The sequence below is a fragment of the Quercus robur genome, chromosome 6, assembly GCF_932294415.1.
Source record: "Quercus robur chromosome 6, dhQueRobu3.1, whole genome shotgun sequence".
NCBI lineage: Eukaryota > Viridiplantae > Streptophyta > Magnoliopsida > Fagales > Fagaceae > Quercus > Quercus robur.
The window spans coordinates 41744080-41767292 of record NC_065539.1 but is presented as its reverse complement, the minus strand read 5'-3'; the positions used below and the strand labels follow the sequence as shown (position 1 = coordinate 41767292).

The 23213-nt window shown below is 32.8% G+C and overlaps 2 protein-coding genes across 12 annotated transcripts; one reads left to right on the top strand and one right to left on the bottom strand.

Moving 5' to 3' along the window:
• Positions 1-7998: 7998 nt before the first annotated feature.
• Positions 7999-14377, top strand: LOC126688809 (pto-interacting protein 1). 11 transcript variants are annotated; one of them, XM_050383659.1, is made up of 8 exons: positions 7999-8129; positions 9756-9875; positions 10292-10560; positions 10650-10776; positions 12470-12743; positions 13263-13395; positions 13544-13630; positions 13901-14377. In XM_050383659.1, exons 2-8 carry the CDS (start codon positions 9794-9796, stop codon positions 14033-14035), a joined length of 1107 nt encoding a protein of 368 aa, XP_050239616.1. In that variant the 5' UTR covers positions 7999-8129; positions 9756-9793; the 3' UTR covers positions 14036-14377. The 11 variants fall into 11 exon arrangements, with proteins under 11 accessions (XP_050239616.1, XP_050239622.1, XP_050239617.1 ...); XM_050383665.1 differs by having other exon boundaries at positions 8010-8129; positions 10310-10560; XM_050383660.1 differs by having other exon boundaries at positions 8059-8300; positions 10310-10560.
• Positions 14378-16550: 2173 nt separating this feature from the next.
• On the bottom strand, positions 16551-21417 carry LOC126688808 (probable receptor-like protein kinase At5g18500). The gene is made up of 8 exons (XM_050383652.1): positions 20771-21417; positions 19444-20114; positions 19240-19344; positions 18816-18938; positions 18560-18730; positions 18251-18380; positions 17692-17904; positions 16551-16969 (listed from the first exon to the last, which is right to left on the bottom strand). The coding sequence occupies exons 2-8, from the start codon at positions 20091-20093 to the stop codon at positions 16844-16846; spliced, it is 1518 nt and encodes a 505-aa protein (XP_050239609.1). The 5' UTR covers positions 20094-20114; positions 20771-21417; the 3' UTR covers positions 16551-16843.
• Positions 21418-23213: the final 1796 nt, after the last annotated feature.

Below are 23213 nucleotides of genomic sequence, written 5' to 3'. Positions count from 1 at the left end.
TGTGGTTTGCCTCTAATTCTATGTGCCTACCCGTGGTTTAAATTTTGACACTTTACCCACCTGTGATTCTCACCGTGAGTGTGTCGTAACCCACCTCTGTTAAAATTAAGGGTAAATAAGTATTTTTGTACAAGTTTTATGTCTCTCTCCTCCCAAAACAAAAAATAGCACAAAATATAAGAGAAAGAAGATCAAAAAGTGGTATTTGTCTCTCTCCCCCTTCACACAAATCTGGAACATGAAGAACATACCCAAGAAAAAAAAAAAAAAAAAAAAAAAAAACGCAGATCAACCACTCTTCGCCGCTTCCGAACCTTCAGTTTCCTCTGTAAATGCGTAAATGCGTAACTCTCAATATGGCAAATGCGATATCCCTATATGAATTGAAGTGGCACAATATCCCTATACGCATTATCCCTATACAAGATGTCAAAGATAAGATTCTCCAAAAATAAAAAGGTCAAAGACAAAACATGAAAGGCAATTCTCACCTAAAAGCGCATCATGTTTTTACGATTGTAGCTTTTGATGTATGCCTACTCACAAGAAATGGTTCTGAAAGTAATGCATCATCAGTATTTGCTACAGATCTAAAGAGAGGGGCCTTTCTTAAGGCGCCGAGCTCCAATTCCCAAGCCAAAACCAGTGACCAATTTCCAGTCTTTCGCCAACCCAGGTTTCAAAACTTGAAATTGAAGAAAATTTTAAATCACTGAACTTTACCAACCAGACCCCACTCCAACTTCATAGAGCTCGACCCCAGCAAAAAAAAACCCAGATGACCAACTAGATTTTGGGCATAACCCATATTACCAGTAACTTCTAAATGCAAAACCCAGATGAGATATAAGTTCCAAAAGCAAAGTCCAGATCACGAAGTGCTTGAGCAAAGTCCCAGTTGAGAAAACTCAAAAGTAAACGATAATCTATTAAAATTTTATGGGTCATGTTCAAAATTTATGGGTTTAATTTTTGGTTAATCTTCAAGATTTTTGGGTTTAGTTTTTGGTTTGGGTTTATGTTCAAAAATTCTGGGTTTCACTTTTTTTTTTTTTTTTTTTTGGAGATAATAGACAGAACTATATTAATGTAAAAGAGTAACCATATACAACGCCTGGGCTTGCTCTAGTGAGCCAACTGAAGAGACAAATAGGAAAAGATAAAGCGCAAGACATGTTATGTTCTTCAGATTTTTTTGGGTATGTTCTTCATGTTCAAGATTTGATGAGAGTGTTTTGATCCGTTTTGAGGTTTGTTTTTTACTTATTCTGTGTTAGAGTAACGGAAAGTGAAGAGGTGGGTTACGGCACACTCACGGTGAGAATCACAGGTGGGTAAAGTGTCAAAATTTAAACCACGGGTAGGCACATAGAATTAGAGGCAAACCACAGGTGGGTAAAGTGTAATTATTCCTAAATACAATTATATACCTAAACCATGGGACCATTTCCAATATGTCCACCTAGACTATAAATATACAATTAATATAAGATTTGAGATTAATTTTTAATTTCTATCCTACATAAAAAGTTATGTTAAGATTGACAAATGAGTGCACTAATCTATCAAAATTAGTAGATTTGTTAATATAAATGTTTAAAATATGTTTGAATTAGCCCAATATAAAAAAATTGAAAAAATTATTCTAATTGGTTGGAATTGGATATTGCAATTCTTTTATATATACAACAAGATTTTAACTTGTAAAATTCATTCCATGATAATTGATCTTTATCAACCAAACATCAATGGATTTCTTTTTCAGATATACACAAGATTTAATCCTAACTTGTTAATTTTAACAAGAAATTTTACTAGTTATGTTAACTAAATCCTATTTAGCAAAAAAAAGGGGGTTAATTAGAAGCTAAATATATTGCAAATTAATGTTGATTGAAAAGTTTTACTAAAATTTAAGAAGTACACTTATAAAAAAAGGAACCCCTGATACGTTTTAGTGATTGATTGATTTTTGGAACTCACTTGAAGGGTTGGATGAACACTTTTAGGTTGTGCATTGTAAATATCTACGTCATCATGAATGAAATCATGAATAGCTGCAATTGACTTTCTTCTATATGTATATATAAATCAAATATGATGGCATTTGAACTTTTGGAAATGCTCAAGCCGTGTTGGATTTGTAGAGAGGTCTATCTTGTGCAGGGCAGTAGTAGAGTAGGAGAATTTGTGACCTGTCCCAACAAATAAAATGCTTTTTAGCTACTTAACCCAATAAATAAAATGGTCCCAAACCCAAATATAAAGTGTACAAAAAGTCAGTATCATGAATATTTTATGTGCATTCCCTTGCATTTTACATTGAACCAGTCACCGACTTTTCCAACATTTCTTGGCAGATTAACTTAATTTGACCTTGGGCTTAGAGACTACCTTTTTTTTTGCTTTTTTTAATGTATTCCCATAATTTTATGCGAGGACTATAAGGAATCATGTATGTGGAGAGGCTTTATCTATAGTTTTTGAGTCCACAAAAAAATGTGAAACCAATAAAGACCAAATCAATCAAAAGCAGATTCATATATCCTTTTTATTTGCCCATTTCTTTCACGGGTGATGATGGATTTCCCTTTTTCAAGAATCATGTTTCACAATGGCATTAGAGAATAAAAAAATGGAAATGCCTTTTTCTTGGCAGAGGGTTTGTGTGACTAAAATCCAGAGTCAACATTTAGTTTTATGCGGGACCCAAGACCCATATAGTAACTAAGAACATATATAAGCCCATATTGCTTAGGCCATACTAACTACTTACCCATAGTAGTTAGAGAATTTATGGAGTAAAAATAAATTTATAACATTTTTACAATAAATTTTAAATGGTAGACTATTACCGGTTATAATTTGGGCTCATCACTAACTTAATTTTTTTTATCTACCAATAATAATTTGTAACTTAATATTTGTTGAGAAAATATTATATATCTATAATTTTTTTTTTTTTTATATATTAAAAGAAGGCATGGTACATTGAATATACATAATAATTTATGCCATTATAGTGTGAAAAAAAGGAGTTTACGATTATAGTATGTAAAATTTCTGTCATAGCCAGATTCTTTGAACCCGGATTGTATAAATATATAAACTATTATCCTATTTATGCCATTGGGCTTAATAAAATTGGAGGGAAAAGAATAGGCTTCCCCCACTAGGGTTTTAAAATAGATTTTTTTTTTAGTTATATTTAAAATTATTTTTAAAGTAGTAATAGCTCTATCATGAGTGATAAACAAATTGATTGTGCATTTGGCATGGACAATGGACACGTGCAAATAATGATGATAAAAAGGTTATCAACTTAGTTTTGGTCATCACCCGATGCTTAAGCTATAGTAAATATTTTATTATAGGATAGAAGATGTTACTATGTAGTAATTTGAATGCATAACTTCATTCTCCTCTTTCCATCCCTTTTATAAAGAATTTTTATGGAACTTTAGAGGATCTATTTTTTTTTTTTTTTTTTTGAATCTTTACTAGTATAGTTAATAGGAGACTATTGTCATAAGTTGGACAAAACTCAGGTACAATACCTTAGGTGCAGTTCCTTAGGTTCATCTCTTAAGATTCTGACATGTGGATACTTAATTAAAAAATAAAGTTCCATACCATGAAAAAAAATTCACATGGCATAATCTTAAGAGAGGAAACCAACAAATTGCACTTAAGTACTGTACCTAAGTCTTACCCTCATAAGTTATACTTATAACTTATAATTAATAATGTGATTAATAAACGGATTGCTCAGTTTCTGAGTAGGCTAAGTCAAGGTCATTCTCAACTTTTATGGATTTTCCCAAGATAAGTTTTTTTTTAGAGAGTTTCAACCTATGACGTCTGCTCTGATGATTGCTCTTTGTCATCAAACCAAGACACCAATCAGTTTTTGGTATAGGCAGTGATTGAACCCCAGATCTCTCATTCAACCATCAGAGACTTTACCAATTGAGCTAACTTGAACCCACCAAGATAACTTATTTTGCGATAATTATTAAGTACTCCCGAGTACCATAAATGCATATTCCTCCCTCTCACATAAATAGGGGTCCCACTAATTAAATTTATAGTAAGACCCACAATTCTTATGAGAGGAGGGAGTATGTATTTATGGTACTTCTGGAGTATTCAATAATTTTCTATTATTTTGGGTGCCTAACAGTCGAACTATGTATCATGGTAATAAATATGATTGAGTTGAGAAGATGGTATGCAGTTTTTATTTATTTATTTATTTATAATTTAATAGTTATAAAAGGAAAGAAAGTCAAACATAAATGTTTCCGTTAAAACCACTAAGAAGTGTTAATAGTTAAACTATAACTTGTTCCTAAAAAAAAAAAAGTTAAACTATAACCTATAAGGCTTTTCGCGGTAGATAACTTAATAAGTTCCTATTTTTCTGAATTTAGATGCTATCAAGATTGCCATCCGTTTTTTAAGTTATCCACTTTTATACCCTATATAAACGTTTGACTCATTAAAGTCACTGAAAATATATTGGTAATTCAATTTAGGTGCTACAAATTTACAATACAAATGGTATGGATTATTTACATACCATTTGGTTCTTGAGGGAGCCTTGGGCTTTAAAATATATATCCCAATGAATGCCACTTACCAAGTCAAAAGGCCCACTAGAGCTCAGCCCAAAGATCCAAATACCATGCCTATGAACCTTCAAGGTAATAAAGGAGGATGGGGTATGAGATTGGGGTAGGTGTTATGTAGCCCAACCATCAAACCCCTCTCAAACAAAAGTCTTATTAAAATTATAAAAAATTAAAAAAATTATTAAAAAAACCAATTATTTAAAGAAAAAAAAAAGAATAAACTGCAATATGAATTTTGAAAACTTTACACATATAACTCAATTTTTAAATGAGTCTCATAATTATTGCTTCTTGGGGTGCTTGATTAGGCTTATTCAGAGACAGATATACTTTAGTACATGAAGATGAGGATTTAGCATAAAAAAATAGTTTCATTAATTTTAATATGGAGTTATATTAAAAGGGGCAATAATTGTGCCAAGTGGGACATTTCCAAATGCCAACCAATTCCAGCAAAGAAGCACCTTAAATGAAATTGAAGTTCACATTAGGTCACTCCAATGGCTGAAAAAAGAGAAAAAGGTTTTGGCTTCCAGCTATCTTCCTTTTATAGCTTTCTCTGGGTGTCCCATGTCCATCACTGTCAAATTCCTCGCTGCATTCTAATGAGCAATTTTAAATAATAATTTAATAACCCAATATTTATTTATTTGCTACAAATACAATACATGGTCTCTATTTTTATTTTTCAGTTTACAATGTATTGTCTAATTTTGTGATGAACTCTAATTAGATCATCTAGAAGAAAATAAATAAATAAATAAGAGTCATATGATACATTTTAAGGGCAAACAGTATTCTTTAAATAAAAAGTGCCCACCCAAGAAAGGAATAGGTGGGTAATAAAGAAAGTAAAGGACTAATTAGTACAATAAAACGTTTTACTTTCTTTTTTTCTTTTTGTGAGAATCAAACGTTTTACTAGTTTTTTTTTTTTTTTTTTTTTGAGAATCAAACGTTTTACTAGCTGAAATAGGTTTTGGTCCATAGGGATCGGAGTTAAAAACTTATTGTGAGAAAAATTAAAAAAATAAAATTCTAAGCCAACCTTCATAGGCTACTCACATTTTTTTTTTTTTTTTTAATTTAAATAGTTATGAAACCAATCTCAAGTCAAGCACACTTAGAGTTTGTTTGGATACCACTTATTTTGCTAAAAACTGAAAACTAATTACTAAAAACACTGTAATAAAATAATTTTTAAATTATGAATAGTGCCGTGAGACTCACAACTGACCTACTTATGCGTGTTTTTTGAAGTTTGATTAGATCATGAACAGTGCCATGGGACCCAGCCAAAAAAGCAAAACACCTAATAATCCTTAGGCAAACGCATGCTTAGTGTGTGTTTGGATACCAATAAAAAATTAAAATTATTTTACTATTCGCTTATTTTTACTACTATACATGGGTCCCACTGCACTTTTTGGTACTATTCATGACCCCGCTTTACTAATTCAACTAACTTTTACCTTTAATTACAGTATTTTCAGTAATAAGTTTTTAGTTTCAGCAAAATAAGCGGTTATTTTGCTAAAAACTGAAAACTGAAAACACTGTAGTAAAATAATTTTTAAATATATGAATAATGTCGTAAGATCTATTTTTAATGAAAGTTTTGTTGAAGAAAGAGATTTGTGGCTCCCGTGAATAGTGTATGGGACCCACTTGAACTCAGTTAACGTTCTTCTAAAAAAAAAGGTGAAACACTAGACGTAGATGCAGACGCAGTTTCGAAATAGATACTAAGGCATAGTTTGGATCCAGCGTTTGCTGCGTTTTCCCTCTTTTTTTTTTTTTTTTTTTTTTTTCACGCCTTTTTCCCCCAACAAGTGGTACTATTCATGTATGGTACATGAACAGTAGCCGCAACTTTTGACCGGTCTTCCGTGAACAGTGCATTCATGCACTGTTCACGAACCCACAAATTTCATTTTTTTATCAATTTTTTCATTAAAAATGGGTCCCACAGCACTATTCACACATTTAAAAATTATTTTGCTACAGTGTTTTCAGTTTCAGCAAAATAAGTTCTATCCAAACTGACCCTAAGTATGCGTTTGGATTTGAATGAAAATTATAAATTATTTTACTATTCAGTTTATTTTTACTACTATTCATGAATCCCACTGCACTTTTTGAAATTATTCATGAGCCCCACTATACTATTTCAACTAAATTTTACATTTATTTATAGCACTTTTAGTAATAAATTTTCAATTTCAACAAAATAAATGGTATTCAAACAAACCTTTCTAAATTCTAAATGAAATTTTTACGTGTTAAAACTATGAATAATTGACTTTGATTTTTGACTAATATATTCAAAATTGAATTAATATATTATTTTTCGAATCAAACGTTAGGTTGATTGTGTAACAACTAATCCCAAGTCATACTCATACGGTGTTCATATCATGCTGAAAGGTCAAAGATATATTTAAAACACAAAGTATTGTATAGGAAGATATTTTTAAAGAGTGAGGTTATAGTTTTTTTTTTTTCATAAATATTGACACGCTTGCAATAATATTACTTTCACTTTTGTCTACCACTAATACTATTTTTATTGTATCAATCACAATAAATCCACATCAACAGTTATAAAAATTATTATGTCAATTATTCAACTCAACGCACTTGAAATACAATGACATATTATTTTCGAAAAATTCTTAGGTACTTTCAGAGTATAGATAAATGATGCTCATTTCTCACATATTTAATAATTAACTTCACCATAAATTTAATAAGTGGATCCTACGATGAATGTGAGAAAAAAAAAAACATCATTTTCCATGCTCTAAGATTACCTAAATATTACTTGTTATTTTCTCATTGCACATAAACGACCCCTTCAACCAATTGAATTTATGTTAATGTACAGTCTAAGAATAAATAATTTTCCTATATATATATTTTTTTTGCTGAGAAGAATAAATAATTTTCCTAGAATATTTAATGTAAGAATTAAATACTTTTCCTTTTTAGCTAGGAGAATTTAATACTATTCTACACAATAAATAATTTTCTAGAACAAATAATTTAAACTATTCTACACTAAATAATTTTCTAAAATAAATAATTTAATACTTTTTTTTTATCCGCATAAATAAATAATTTAATACTATTCTACACTACTATTCTAGAATAAATAATTTTATTGGTATTAAATTCTCCTAGCGAAAAAAAAAAAGTATTTAATTCTTACATTAAATATTAGTACAAGTTTAAAACGTCCTTTTAGACGCTTATTATGACAAAGAAATTGCCAGAACCGCAAAGACCGGGGTGACAATACAAAGCAGAACAGAACTGCCTTAAAAAAAAAAAAAAAAAAAAAAAAAAAAAAAAAAAAAAAAAAAAAAAAAAAAAAAAAAAACAGAACCGCTCACTTTGCAAATTTCCAATCTTTAAAGTTCAAACACTAGTCAAAAAAGAAAGATAGGAAAACATAGGACAAGAACACCCATCACTTTCAATTTCCATGCAAGTGTAAATTCAATCTCACTCCTGTCTTTGCATCTTTAGCCGGCTTTATTATATCACTTTCTATTACATATTTTACTTTACAGTATATACTGAGAATTTTGAGTAACATTTATAAAGGATTTTAGTGAATAGTGAATACAACTTTCAAGCATATCTGCTTATACTCCAAAGAAGGTGAGTCTTTTTGTTGACTGTAGATTTCTGGGTCTATGTTGAATTTTCCTCAAAGCCCTTTGATTTGTGTTACCCATCACTTCTTTTTCAGTTCTTGGAACTATGTTTCATTTGTATTTTGATCAGTTTGTGGTGTTTTTGTTTTTGGGGTCATTTCTCTTTTGATTGTGGAGGGGAAAAGTTCAGAATTTTGTGTTATGTGGTTCTTGTATATAGCAAATGGATTTTGTGTGATGGCTCATAAAATCTTGCATTTGTATGTGTTAATTCTCTTGAGTGTAGTATAATGGGATGATTTGTTGTGGTTTGGTGTGTAGGTGTGAGTTTTATTGGTGTTTGCTGTTTGCTTGTACTATGCAGTTTCTTTTTGGCTTTTGAATTCAATTCATTTGGTAGATAGGGGATTAGGTGGGATATTAGGCATTGGCTTTGATTGATGATGGTGACGTTAAGTACTTGCTTTTGCTATTTATCGCTAATCATGTCATCTCTACTTGCCTTAAATTTTTTTTATGTTTTCCATTAAAGTAATAACAAAGAGTATGACATCGAATAGAGCAGAACCGAAAAAAATAACCCTTACTAGTCTATAGAGGGTCCATACCCAACCCAAAATTTTGGGTTAAAGACTTGGTTGTGTTGTTGTTGTCGGCTGCCTTGTAGATTTTTTTTCTTTTTAATGAAAATAGGAACAACCACTTGATGAAAATACAAAAGAAGCCCTTTTTCTGGCCTAAGAAACTCATTCTATATGTCTATATGATGTGTATATGATCCTTGATTAAATCATGGGTGTAAAATCGAGTGTCTACAATAACAAACTAGTAAGACTAGTTTTTTTATCCATTTCTATTTATGTCAATATCTTTGGTTAGAGGGCTATTGTCAAGTCACATCGAATGACCTTTCTTATTTAAAGTTGAGAATTTTTATGCCATTGAGGCTAACTGTGATAACCAGGGTAGCATATGATATCAGTTGTTGGACTGCTTTTCTAATCAATATTATATGCCATTATTTGCCACAATTCCCACACTTGCATAAGGGGATCATTTGTGTGTTTGAAAGAGATTAGAAAAGGTGTGGTCCTTTTGCTTTTGTTCTCAATTTTGAAATCAAAGTATCAGTGTTATTTTATTTCTCCCCTTTTGTTATGAATTTTCAATTTTTATTTTTGTTGCTGTTGTTCTTCTTCTATTTTCCCTTTTATGACAACCTAACAATCCACCACATAATAAGGTGCTTGTTTCTTTTTGGACCTGAGAATATATTATGTTTGGGCTCCAGGGTATGGAGCACCTATAGTAAAGTATTTATTTCATTATAGCAATACATCTCAAAACTGATTAAATTTTCTGTTGGAGCATTTACCTTGGAGGAATATTTTGTTTGAGATGCTTAAACTTGCTTGGTTTGGTTACTTATATTACATGTTTCTTTCCTTTGGATGCTCAGAAAAGCAAAATTGAGATCTTTTTTTAGGAGAAAGGACAATGAGCTGCTTTGGTTGTTGTGAAGAAAATGATATCCATAAAGCTGCTGATACTGGACCATTCATGGCAAATAATTCCGCAGGTGATTCTGTATTCCTAAACCATGCTTATTTTTTCCTTCTTTTGGTTGGACCAAGCTACTCCTTTACACTGGTTGAGGTTTTCTTTTTTTTCAAAAAAATTGGGCAGAAAATGTATAAGCATGGTTCCTTATTATCTGAGTTTGTAGTTGATATTCCTTAATTTCTGCCTTGAAATCAGCTAGAGAAACTTGTTTGTTGTTATTTTTTCTTTTATTTTAACCATGCTTGTTTTGTGTGATTTGTTTGTGCTGTCTCCTTGCTTGCATATTTACCAATCTTTTTTTGGGGGGAAGCTATACAACGTGTAATTATAGCTAGCCATTATCATGTGTTATCATTTTGTCTGTGCTTTTTGATTGTGATTGATTTCTAATCTGCCTTTAATGGCTGCTGATTTTGTTTCCATGAACCTAAGTCAACATGAATCATGCAGGAAATAATGGAGGATATGCTGCTAAAGAAGCTGTGCCAAAAGATAAACAGACTGTAACTATGCAACCTATTGCTGTCCCTGCCATTCCAGTAGAAGAGTTGAAGGATATAACGGATAATTTTGGTACAAAGGCTTTAATTGGCGAGGGCTCATATGGAAGAGTGTATCTTGGTGTCCTGAATGGTGGTCAGACTGCAGCCATTAAAAAGTTAGACTCAAGTAAACAACCTGATCAAGAATTTCTAGCAAAGGTACTACAAGAGTTCGTTATGCTCATAACTGGTACTTTTCTCCTATCTGTCTTCTTTTTTGCTTAGAAAGTTGACATAAAACTTCACAGGTCTCCATGGTATCAAGACTAAAAAATGAAAATGTTGTCGAGCTTGTTGGTTATTGCGTTGATGGCTCTCTTCGTGTCCTTGCGTATGAATATGCACCCAATGGGTCTCTTCATGATATTCTTCATGGTAAGTAATATTTTATTCTTCTGTTTTTAAAAGAATGTGTATCCACCAATATAATTATTGATTGATGAATTTTTTCATTGTTTTCAAATTTCGGAATGGCTATAGAAATAAAGTTGTGTGTTTTTAGCTGAGTGATAGTCATTATATATATATATAACAAGAGAGGTTTATTGGTGAGTTTTAGAAAAGAAAGGAGTTCCTCTAATGTATATTAAGTTGATTAGGCATATGTAACTAGTGTGAGAACAAATGAAAGCATCACAAGTTTCTATTCACTATATGTTTGCATCAACGACCAACATTAAGTTTGTATCTCTTTGCACTAGTAATGGATGAGCTCACTAGATTGATTCAAGATGTAGTCCTTTGGCCTATGCTTTTTCCAAATGATAGAGTTTTAGCAGACGAAACCAGACATTAAGTTAATGTCAAGTTGGAAATTTGGAGAGATGTTTTAGAATCTAAAGGCTTTTTGCTAAGTAGACTAAGTAGGACTAAAACAGAGTACGCGAAATGTAAGTTTAGTAAAAGTGAAGGAGTTGTAAAGTTGATGGTTAAGAGAGTGAGAGAGAAATTTTGATATATTGGATCAATAATTTATAAGAATGGAGATATTAAATAAGATGTGAATCCATAAGAGTAGGATGGATGAAATGGAGAAGCGTGTTTGGAGTATTTCGTGATCATAGAATACCTATTAAGTTAAAAAGAAAATTTTATAAAACTGCTATAAGATTAGCTATGCCCTATGGTACTGATTTTTGGGGTGTGAAGTAGCAAAATGTTCATAAAATGAGTGTAATTGAAATGATAAATGTTAAGACGGACAAGTGGAAATAAAAGGAAAGATAGGATTCGAAACTATATGAAAAGATAGAATCCAAAATGAGAAAATCCCCATAAAGATAGGGGTGGCCTTTATTGATGAAAAGATGATGAGGTCTTGCTTGAGATGATTTGGTCATATGTAGGGTGTATTTGAATACCGCTTATTTTGCTGAAACTGAAAAATTATTGTTAAAAGTATTGTAAATAAAAGTAAAAGTTAGTTGAAATAGTACAGTGGGACCTATGAATAGTGTCAAAAAGTGCAATGGGGCCCATAAATAGTAGCAAAAATAAACTGAATAGTAAAATAATTTTAATTTTTCCACCTAACCCAAACGCACACATAGTATGAGGAAGATGAATGATTCAAGTAGAGAGAATGAAAAAAGGTAAAGGAAGATCTAAAATAACATTAATAGAAATAGTAAAAAAGTATATGCCAATTAAGGAGGTAACAGGGAGTATGACTTTGGATAGGATAGAAAAACATCTAAGGCTCTATGTTGAGGATTCATAGTCATCCCCAAAAATTTTGAGACTAAGGCTTGGTTGTTGTTGTTGAATTTGTGTGTGTATAGCATTTTCTTATTGGTCGCCGAACTATTTATTTTATAATGGATAATAGTTATTGAACTCTTGTGGTTTTAGACTAATTTGAGAAAATGATTTAATTTGAGTTGACTCAAAGGACTCTTTGACCATGTTGTAAAATCCACTAAAGGAGAGTTAACATCTTTTGGTAGGGAGGCGGCAACTCATTAGTGTCAGAGTCAAATTTTGTGGGTGCCTATCTTTTAATGAATGAGTAACAAGATATCTTATAACATTTCTGATACAGAAAATGTTTTTCAATTTGTAAATACAGGACGAAAAGGTGTCAAAGGAGCACAGCCAGGCCCAGTTCTGTCATGGGCACAAAGAGTTAAAATTGCTGTTGGGGCAGCAAAAGGGCTTGAATATCTACACGAGAAGGCACAACCTCATATCATCCATCGTGATATCAAGTCCAGCAATATACTGCTTTTTGATGATGATGTTGCAAAGATTGCTGATTTTGATTTGTCAAATGAAGCCCCTGATAATGCAGCACGCCTTCATTCCACTCGTGTACTTGGCACCTTTGGTTATCATGCTCCAGAGTAAGATTTTCCTGGGTGTTTCAGATGGGTGCTTCTCATCTTTTTGTGTTTGATTACAATGAAAAACATAATATAAAATCGCAGTCTTCATCTTATTGAACAAGGAGAAATAACGTGTTAATTTATTATGGGAAATGTTAACAGATGCCCTAAGAGCATTGGTTTAGGAAGCATTTTTAGAAACTTTTTATGGGAAGAGAAAAAAAATTAATTGTTTTGACGACTTTTTATATTTTCTATGAAAGTGATATCAAAACTTTTCTAAAATGATTTATTAACAATTGCCCTAAGGGCATTTGTTAACAAGGCCCATTTATTATAATGAAAGTACTGGAAAGAGGAAAAAAAAATGCTGGACAGGTCAAGAGTCAGTATGAACTCATTCAACCTAAGTAATAAATGGTCATTGTGGCTTACCGACTACTTCATTGGGCATGTTGTCTCACTTCTAATTGTCACTTTGAAGTAGACACCTTTTCAAAATACATCAAGCCTAAGTTTTCTGACTTTGAATGGCAGATATGCAATGACTGGGCAGCTGAGTTCAAAGAGTGATGTTTACAGTTTTGGTGTCGTCCTACTGGAACTCTTGACTGGTCGTAAACCTGTTGATCATACACTACCACGTGGACAGCAGAGCCTTGTGACATGGGTACTAAATCTTAGTTATGCTAGTAATTTATATCTGGTGCTTTTGCTCTTTTTTGTCTTGTTTTTGCTTGGAGAGAGAAAGATTTGCTAGGTTATAGACTTGCAGGTTTTATTCAACCTGATTCTTTTACAATTCTGGATTAATTTAGGCAACACCAAAACTCAGTGAAGATAAGGTGAAGCAATGTGTTGATGCTAGACTCAATGCGGAATACCCTTCCAAGGCAGTTGCAAAGGTAATCAAGGCTATATTCTGGAATTGCAAAATGCTAAACTACTGTTTGCTATTTGAATTTTTTGTATCTTAATTTGTAAATGAAAAAAAAAAAAAAACCTATTGGCATATTGCAACCCTTCTCTTTTTGTAATAGTTTTAGAATAACTGATCAAGTATGTTGAGTCACTCTCTGAAAAATTGTCTTCAATTTGGTGACAACTTGTAGTTGATTTCATACTTCACATTCTTTAGAAGTCACATTTTCCTTTTTGGTATATGCTGGAAACAGATGGCTGCTGTTGCTGCCTTGTGTGTGCAATATGAAGCTGATTTTCGGCCAAATATGAGCATTGTAGTTAAAGCTCTACAGCCTCTATTGAACCCTCGATCCGGTCCCCCAAGTGGAACACCGCAGCGCTTGTGAATTCTTCCTGACAACTTAATCTTCCTTGCAGGATATATTATTGAAATTTGTTTTGTAAACAGGGTGTTTTAGATCAGGGTGTTTTAGATCATGTACCTTTTAGTCATCAATGGCCTACCAGATTTATGTTTGTAATCTATGTAATCATTCTACAGATGTGATGATTTGATTGTTGAGAGCATTAGCATATTGAACTGCTATGGGTGATTTATTGCTCTATGGCTTTCTTTAGGAGTGCAATAGCATTAGCATATTTGTTTCAACTGTTGTGTATTTGATTCCCAAAAAAAACTGTTCTGTATTTTTGCTAGGCAGTTATGAAAATCTTGCTGCATCCTGTCCCTTTTTTTTGTTATTATTTTTTATTTTATTGAAGATAAAATTCTACTCTGGTCTAATCTAAGTGTATGTGTGTGAAGCTCTTTCTTGTAGATTTGAATCTTTGCTCTTGCGTCCCGTCCTATCCCACCTCACAAGAACTTATACTTGTAGAGCGACCATCACACCAAGAGTGTGTGGTGGTTTCCCTATGCTTCTTAGTTCTTGTTTGATATGTTATTAAAATTTACTATTGGGGACAACATGCATGCTTATAAATGCTTAATGAGAAAGTGACATTTAGGATGGTGTGAAGTGAATCGAGTCAATTGACACACTCCTTAGTGTATTAAAATTATGGGTGTATGTGTTCATCTAATTCCTTCTTACACTTTCAAAACTATTAATAAGAGTGAAGTTGTAAATCCAAAATGATAAGATGAAAACGATATTGCGTGCAAACCTTGAGGTCCACTTCTCTCACTTGAATGATGAACATCAAACTTCTCCACTTGAGGGGATGGAGGACTAAAGATCCTCGCAGTTGCTTCAGATGGAGAAAAATGTTACTTTTAAATGTTTTTGTTGTTTGTTTTATCAACCGGAATACAAGAGAAACAAAGTAGATTGACCATTTTCAATGAAACGATCCATCGCAGCAACAGATCACCATCTTCTCCATTTTGAAGATAGTATATTTCAGAGTATGAATTAAATTTTACAAACCTAAAAATTTTTTAAATAAAATACCCTTCATTTCACCTGAAATAGATGAATGCTAATTCTGCCATGTGTGTTTTAAATATGCTACTTATAACAACTATGATGAAGGCATGGAAAGGAACATGATGTTCTAGCCGCCATTAGAATAATTCACATGCATGCATCTGTGCCACGAGCAAATGTGTTCTAGTTACTCTCCTGCTTCTCTTTTAACTTCATCAGAAAAAGCTTCACGAACTAATTTCCTTCCAACGCAAAGGCCATGCTAAGCTTACACTGCCACCCAAATTTTGATTTAAGGCTTCTTCCTGTTGAGAAGTGATTTTTTTTTTTTTGGCAATCATTTTTTATTATTATTATTATTTTAAATGTTATATCTACAATGCTTTCACAACATATCTTTAGTGGCAGATTGTTATTAACTATTATTAGTGGGTAAAAAAGCAAATTAAGCGGACGATTCAAATTAAAACTAATAATAATTTACCACCTATGATTTTGTGACTATAATTTATTGTAAAAATGTTATAGACAACGCTTCTCTTTACTTTTTTTGATTGAAGAAAAAAGTACAGGTATGCCAAATCACTCATGTAACAATTTTATGAATAGATTCAATCATTCCAAAAAAAAAAAAAAAAACACTGTTCGCGACGGGTAGGCCCATAGTGGGGTAAATCGTTGGCCTAGAGAGTTTTTTCAAAGTGCTGTTACCCGGACTTGAACTAGGTAACTCCTAGTCAAACCCAAGATAGCCACATTGAGACCGAATGCCCAACCACTCGGCCAACCCCACTGGGTTTAAGTGTCGGTGTTATATCAATATATTTTCCTTTTTTACTTTTGTAGCAAGAGTCAAGATTCTTGCCCGTGCAGTTCCTTTTATTTTTTCTTGGTCCCACTTCTTTGCCTGTGGGGGTGTGTGTTGCTTGTCTGAGTTGTTTGGTGATTAAAATTAGCTGGATCTTCCTGGATTGAACCTAAGAATATTAGGCTTAGATAAAAAACATTTTGGGGCCTGGATGTGCCTCCTTTTGCCATTCAATCAAGAAATTATTTCATCCCCCAAATATAGAGTAATTCTTAAATATTCTCAAAATACGGTGAATGAATTCTTAGGTATTCTCGAAATACGGTGAATGAGACTTCTTTCTCTCATGTTCATTAAATTCATGGTGAAATCCATTATAAAGGTGAGAGAAATGAGCAAAATTTTACCATGCTATGAACCATTTAGAAAGGATAAATAATTGGCAAGCCACCAATATTTTTCCATATAGTAATCAGACCAAAAAAGGGTGGGGAGAGATCAATCGTATCAAGGGTATCCTGCAAGTAAAAATAAAATTTCTCATAGTCTTAATCATTAAATCAGCCTTTTGTTTCCCTTCCAATTTTTCACTTCACAGCAAGGGATTTCCATTGATAAATCTTCCTGAACTAGAATGAGCTAAGAGTATGACCCAAAAAAGCATGAATAAAAAGGAAATTTTTTTTTAAAAAATACTCATAAACCTGTACACACCACCTGTGGCGGGGGTGTCCTGTTACATTTGCCACTTTCATAAACAAAATAATCTTCTTCCCAACATCTAAATCTAGGTATTAAAAAGAAACGGAATATGAGCCATGCCGCAATCACTAGTTTATGTTTCCATCCCTTGATCTCAACAAGGGCAGGCCTAAGAATTTATAAGTTTCAAAGAATACAAGATTCAACATGCAACCAATATCTCTCAGATTCTGTGATTGGCTTAATCAAATTGTTTATGCCCGATGGTTCCTTCTGCCATTTGATCTCAAATCTGGATTGTCATTCCTATCCATTTCAGAATTCTCTCTCTGAGAATCTTGCTCTGCATTGCCTGCCTGACTCCTCCTTCGTCTTCGATCCTGAAAATTCCAAGGACATCACACATGAAGGGTCAATTTGTGTATACATATATACACAAAGGAAGAAATTGAGCTTTAAATTTTAGACTTAAGTACACTCTTTTGCCCCTTAAAGTTTGAGGCTATTTTAATTTTGGCCCTTTTACATTTTAAAATTTTCACTTTGTCACTTAATATTTTTGTTTTTATATTGGCCTTGCGGTCCATTTTCATTAGAATCTTGACCGTTAAGTGCCTTTCATGTTTAAATATTTCATGAAACACTAGCTTTGAAATGCTGTAGAATGCAAGAATTTCATTTTAGTAGGCAGAAAAATATAATATAGACAGAATACTATAGAAAATGGATAATAGTGCTGAATGAAAGTGGAATTAAACATGGAGGCCCAAAATTTAAAAAATAAAAATAAAAATAAAAATGTAAAGAGCCAATATAAAAACAACCCCAAACTTTTAGGACCAAAAGAGTGCTTTAGTCTAAATTTTAATAGTTAATCGTTTTGGCATTCAAAATGAAATCTATTTTGTAAGGAAATATGGATTTCTAAACGTTCAGGTGTTGATTAACCTACACCCGAAGTGAAAAAGAGCCACAAGTCTCATATGTTTCTAACATGTAAAATTTTGGTTGTAAGCATGCACTGCACCAAGATGTGTATATCTGGTTCTAAGAAGATTTTAGAAGCTATTAGACCAAAAAAAGAAAGGATTTTAGAAGCAACCTCTCTGGGTATAGGATATTCCTCAGATTCAAGCATGCGAACAACTTGACTCATCTTCGGTCTTTTGTCACCATCTGGATCAACACATCTCAAAGCAGTCAAAAGGGCTCGCTTAAGGGCACTTGTTGATGGTCTAGCCTCAATGTTTGGATCTACCACCTCTTCCGAGCGCCTACTTCCAACCATCAACTTCAGCCAGTCAACTAGATTTACCTGCAAGAACCACCCATGGGATCACACCAAGACAAGTGTGAGTTTGTGACTGTATAGTGCCATGTCATGCATTTTGAGATAAATTGTGGAAGGAAAACTGCATCATATAACAAATTAAGCTGCTAAAAACTCCAAAGTAACTTTGGTGTGCATGTATCCATTTTATTGAAATTGCAAGTTATATTTAACTAACTCACGACATGCAACCTAACATGAAGTATAAGAGGGGAAAGTGAAATCCTATAAACCACCTTCAGTAGCTGCTAAGCAACAAATACAGTGAAATAACAATACTCATGCGGAATTTCAAATAACTGTTGCAGCAAAAAGAAATATGATTGCATACCTCATGCTGGGGCCGGCCATAATCCACGGGGTCTCTTCCCGTTATTGCTTCCAGAAGCACCACCCCAAAACTATAGACATCACTCTTCTCATTTAGGAGGCCAGAATTAGCATATTCTGGAGCAACATAACTGACACACAATCAAAGCAGGGGAAGAAAAAGGATAGTTAAATACCAATCAGTTAAAGTAATATTTTCTCGTACATATACTAAACCTAGGAAACAAAAGCAATGAAAAAGAGGAGCAAATAAATCGGTGCCTATTGACAATGCAAGAAACTGTTTATCAGAAAGGGGGAAAATACTCACCCAAAGGTACCCATAATTCTAGTTGTAATATAACTTGTCCCAGCACACAGCAATTTGGCCAGACCAAAATCAGATATCTTAGCATTGAAGTCATCATCAATCAATATATTGCTTGATTTGATATCTCGATGGACTACTTTAGGCTCAATAGCCTCATGTAAATAAGCCAGCCTGCAACATGTAATCATTCATGAGTCTAAAGGCAACAAACTCAAGAGAAGGCTAAATAATCAAATTAAGGTATGGATGGACTTACGCCTTAGCAGTGCCAAGGAGAATTTTCATCCGAGCTTCCCAAGTAAGAAATCCATGTTGACGCATAGCTCCATGAAGCCACTGCTCTAAATTGCCATTGTTGACATACTCATATACCAACAATCTGACAAGGGAATATATTCAATTGCAAAGATGCATGCAAAAATTAGTCAACTCATTCAGTTGCAAAGATTACAGTTTCTTTTGTTTTCTAGTAAAAAATATTCTAGTGAATTCTTGACACAATTTTTTTTTTTATATGAAGAGCATTAATCAATACTCAGCAGATTAGTGAAACACTGAGGGATAAGACAAATTACTTTTGACAGTTCATTTGTATAAATATATTTAAAAACAAGCATGAAATTAAAATATAATTTACTAGTGCCAAAAATACAAAGATGGAATATAAATGGATATGATACCTTTCGGTTCCTTCAACGCAATACCCCAAAAGACGAACTAGGTTCTTATGCCGAACATGACCAATAGCCTCAACTTCCACTCTAAATTCCTTCTCAGCTTGTCCTCTATAAGATAATTTACACAATTATAGAAAGAAAATATAACCTACAGAAAGTCCACCAAGGAAAAAAAATGTAAGCAAAACAAGCATTGAAATAACTTACAGATTGTTGAAGAGCTTCTTAACAGCCACAGGAGATCCATTAATCAACTGACCTCGAAAGACAGTTCCATACCCACCCTCACCGATAATATTTTCCTTTGAAAACCGGTTTGTTGCACGATCTAGGTCCCTTAGTGTAAACCAGTGACCCCAACCAAGGTGAGAGAACTCAGGCAGACCAGACAAAGGTGAAGGAGCAGTTATGGGGCGTGAAGAAGGCCTGTGCACAGAAAGTGTTCCCGCACCTCCCTCTTCTCCCGACTGAGAACCAGCACCTTCATGCTCAACATTATTAAATGAACCTGACTGACTCCCATTATCTCCATTCTTTGAATGGATCAAAACCTTCTCCAACTCTTTGTCAGGGAACTTATCACTGAGGGTAAGAAAAGCACCATCTTGGGGAAAATAATGGTTTGCTGAAGCTTGATCAACCTTAATCTCTTTGATTTCCTCTGAAACAGCTGGAATTTGGCTAAGGGGAAGCATGTCATTACCCCTTTTAGATTTCTTTCGGGAAGTCAGACAAAATGATAGCAACACAAGGATTACTACAATAAACAACCCGACGATAATCCCCATTAACACCCACACTTTCAAACCAAAAACAAATGTCTTTTTGGACAGTCCTGTGTTAAGATCAGTTGCCATTTTTTTCTGATACCAAGTTGCCTGCAAATTACACAGTAAAAACATAAGAAAAATGCAATTCCATATATCCAAAAACTTTACTTTTGCATTATGTCCCCAAAGACCAAATCTTCCACCCAATTTTCACCATTCAAGATTCCCATCACAAACAACACAAGCCTATCTCCTACTCAACACAAATGCCTATAACTAATCCAGATTTCAACCAAAGAAAGAAAAAAACAAAATCAGACAGATAAAGATGTTGCTTTCAGAAAAACCAACACATTCAACAAGCACATTCATATATCATTTCATACAAACCAATAACCAAACAACCCCATCATCCACACACAAAAATAAATAAATAAGAAGAAAAAAGAACCATACAACCCAGAAAGACAAAATTTCACCGTTTGGGGCCTAAGAAACCCAAAATCTTCCCTAAACCTATCCTAAAACAACCACACCGACAACAAGCCTATAGTTTTAAAAGTTATGAATTCTGGAAAACACTTATACAATTACAAAGTTCCATTATCTTTTAAAGAATTTCCCAGTTCTCTCAGCAACCAAATAGAGAATAAATGAATATATAAACACTCAAAAATAACAAAAAATAATAACAACAACAACAACAAAAACACACACACACACACACAAAGGCTCTATGCACAGAAAAGTTTCTCAATGCTTACCTGTTCACAGAACCACTTCTGAAATCACTTGCTCCACAAGGCCCTCCTCAAAAAAAAAAAAATGAACAAAACTCAAACCCCAGATCTCTTCTTAAAAGAACCTCAAAATCTCATTCCCAGGCTCCCAAATCCATTTAAATCAACCCCATTGTCCAAAATCTCCAAATATGCAAGGATTCAGTTTTAGCTTTCCTTTCCGGGTTTTACTCAAACGGTCAAATGCTGTCACTATACAATCCCAAAGCTCCAAAAAATGGTAGTTTCAGCTTCTCTCAAGCCACACTTGCCTGTTTTGGAACAACCCAAAACAAAACAACACAAAACAAATGTGATAGCAAAAGCAAAAGAGGCAAAAGACTCGTTTTTTTGTGCAGTTTAAGGGAATTTGAGAGCACAGGAGTAGAGAGAGGCACATGGAATTCTGAGAAGAGAGAGAGAGATGGTGGTGGGGTTTAATAAAGAGAGAAGCAATGGAGTTATCAGTGTTTGGTGATGACTGATATTGATATATATGAGAAGCAGAGGTAGAGGTATGGCTTCACATTACATACAGTGAAAGGGAAGCATCAGAATTGGAAAGCTTTCTATTTCCTTGCTGTTTCTTCAAATTTCTTTCTTTTCCTTTTTTTTCTCTAATTTGTGTCCTGAAGAGTGTGAAGACTGAGGTTGACACATCATCAAAACAAAAACTAAAGAATGACTAAAAGAAGTCATCTTTTCTTAAAAAAAAAAAAAAATGTTTCAGAGTAAATAAAAAATTGTTTCTGGTAAAAAAAATATATATATTTCGTATATTTATATCTTTTTGTTGTAAAAGAAAAAAAAAAGAAGAAGAGAGAATTGTACCACTACGTACTACTAACAAGACTTTTCGAAAATGTTCAATGTGTTCTCGAAGCACAAATAGAAGTATTAACATGAAGGATTGTTTGGCACTGTTGTTTAAACAACAATTTTTAATATTTAAATAGTAATAACACTTTTCACATGTATTTTTATAACACTCAAATATGTATTTTTATAATATTGAAAACTAAACAACATTGGGGCTGTTTGGTAACATTGATCTAGTAATCGTTATTTGTATTTTTTTTTAAATACATGTGGGTGAAAAAGTGTGTGAAAATACGTGTAATGTTATTTAAAAACTAAAAAGTGTTGCTTAAAGTATCATACCAAATGGATATCTTTCTATAACACTTAAATATCTTTCTAAAATTTCATGCTACTCCAAGTTCTATGCTTCCCTTCCTTGTCCTAATTGCACGAGTATTTTTATAATAATTATATGTGCAACCAAATAATAGATAAATTACCACTAAAGATGGACGGAAAAAAAAGTAGATTCAAATAGTGTTACGTGATATTTGTGATTATAGGGTAAATTGGATATTTTTGGAAAAAAAAAATTGTAGTTTTTTTTTTCCATTTTTTTATACATAACTTTCAGTTGTAATTATAATGAGGGCAAGACTTAGGCGTTGTTCCTTAAATTTCCCTCTTAAAATTCTATCATGTAGCTTTTTTCTCAATGGATGAAATTATATTTTTTATTTAAATAACCACATGGCAGAATTTTAAGAAGGAAACTTAAGGAACAGTTCCTAAAATACTGTATATAAGTTTTGTCCTTCAAGTAATATGAATTAGATATATATATATATATATATATATATATATATCATCTTTCTCACACCAAGTGAATCTGATATAGTTATTGATCATACCATAAGATAAATGATGTGTATATCTAATTCATACATTAGAAAATTATAGTCACTTTTAATATCATTTTTATTAAAACCAATTAAAACATATAACCGCAATCTCTATGAAAAAGGTTATAAAAAAAATTATTGTCTTTTCGAACTTTTTTTCAAATATTTTACTTCAATTTATATTAAAAAAAATTTCTCTGGTTTTAAGTCAAATGCCACATTTGATTTGGAAAATGTAAGAATTCTTTTTTCTTTTTGTTATGATTACTGGAGACAAGTCATTAGTGTGGATGAAGAAAAATGGTTAAGTTAACATATTAGTGAAAAAGGTTGAAAGGTCAAATGAACAGACTGGACACCAAATAAATCCCAAAACCAATGTGATGCTGTCATTATGACTTATTTTTGCATACCATGGAATTAGCAACCTCTCTCTCTCCTTGAGTTTTGTGATTTTATTTTTTTTCTTACTAATTTATGTAAAATACAATAAGATTCGGATATCCAATTTAGTAGGTTTCATAGTCAAAGAAACAGACTGGACACCACCCCAGTTTTTTAATACCCCAAAGTACCCCCCCCCCCCCCCCCCCCCCCACCCTTTTTTTTATATAGTTTCAACTTTCAAATGTGAAATGTCTTTGTGGGGAAGGTGTAATGTGTATGCAGTATGGACCATGGGACATAAACGTAAAAATAGAACAAGAACAACCACTATGTGTCCA

Excerpts from the sequence above, each read along its gene's own strand:
- LOC126688809 (XM_050383659.1), top strand. The coding sequence starts at position 9,794 with ATGAGCTGCTTTGGTTGTTGTGAAGAAAATGATATCCATAAAGCTGCT. Across the intron at positions 10,561-10,649 it reads ATCAAGAATTTCTAGCAAAG|GTCTCCATGGTATCAAGACT; the intron begins GTACTACAAGAG and ends AAAACTTCACAG. Across the intron at positions 10,777-12,469 it reads TCTTCATGATATTCTTCATG|GACGAAAAGGTGTCAAAGGA; the intron begins GTAAGTAATATT and ends TTGTAAATACAG.
- LOC126688808 (XM_050383652.1), bottom strand. The coding sequence starts at position 20,093 with ATGGCAACTGATCTTAACACAGGACTGTCCAAAAAGACATTTGTTTTT. Across the intron at positions 18,939-19,239 it reads TGCGTTGAAGGAACCGAAAG|ATTGTTGGTATATGAGTATG; the intron begins GTATCATATCCA and ends TTCCCTTGTCAG. Across the intron at positions 17,905-18,250 it reads ATGGCCGGCCCCAGCATGAG|GTAAATCTAGTTGACTGGCT; the intron begins GTATGCAATCAT and ends TGGTTCTTGCAG.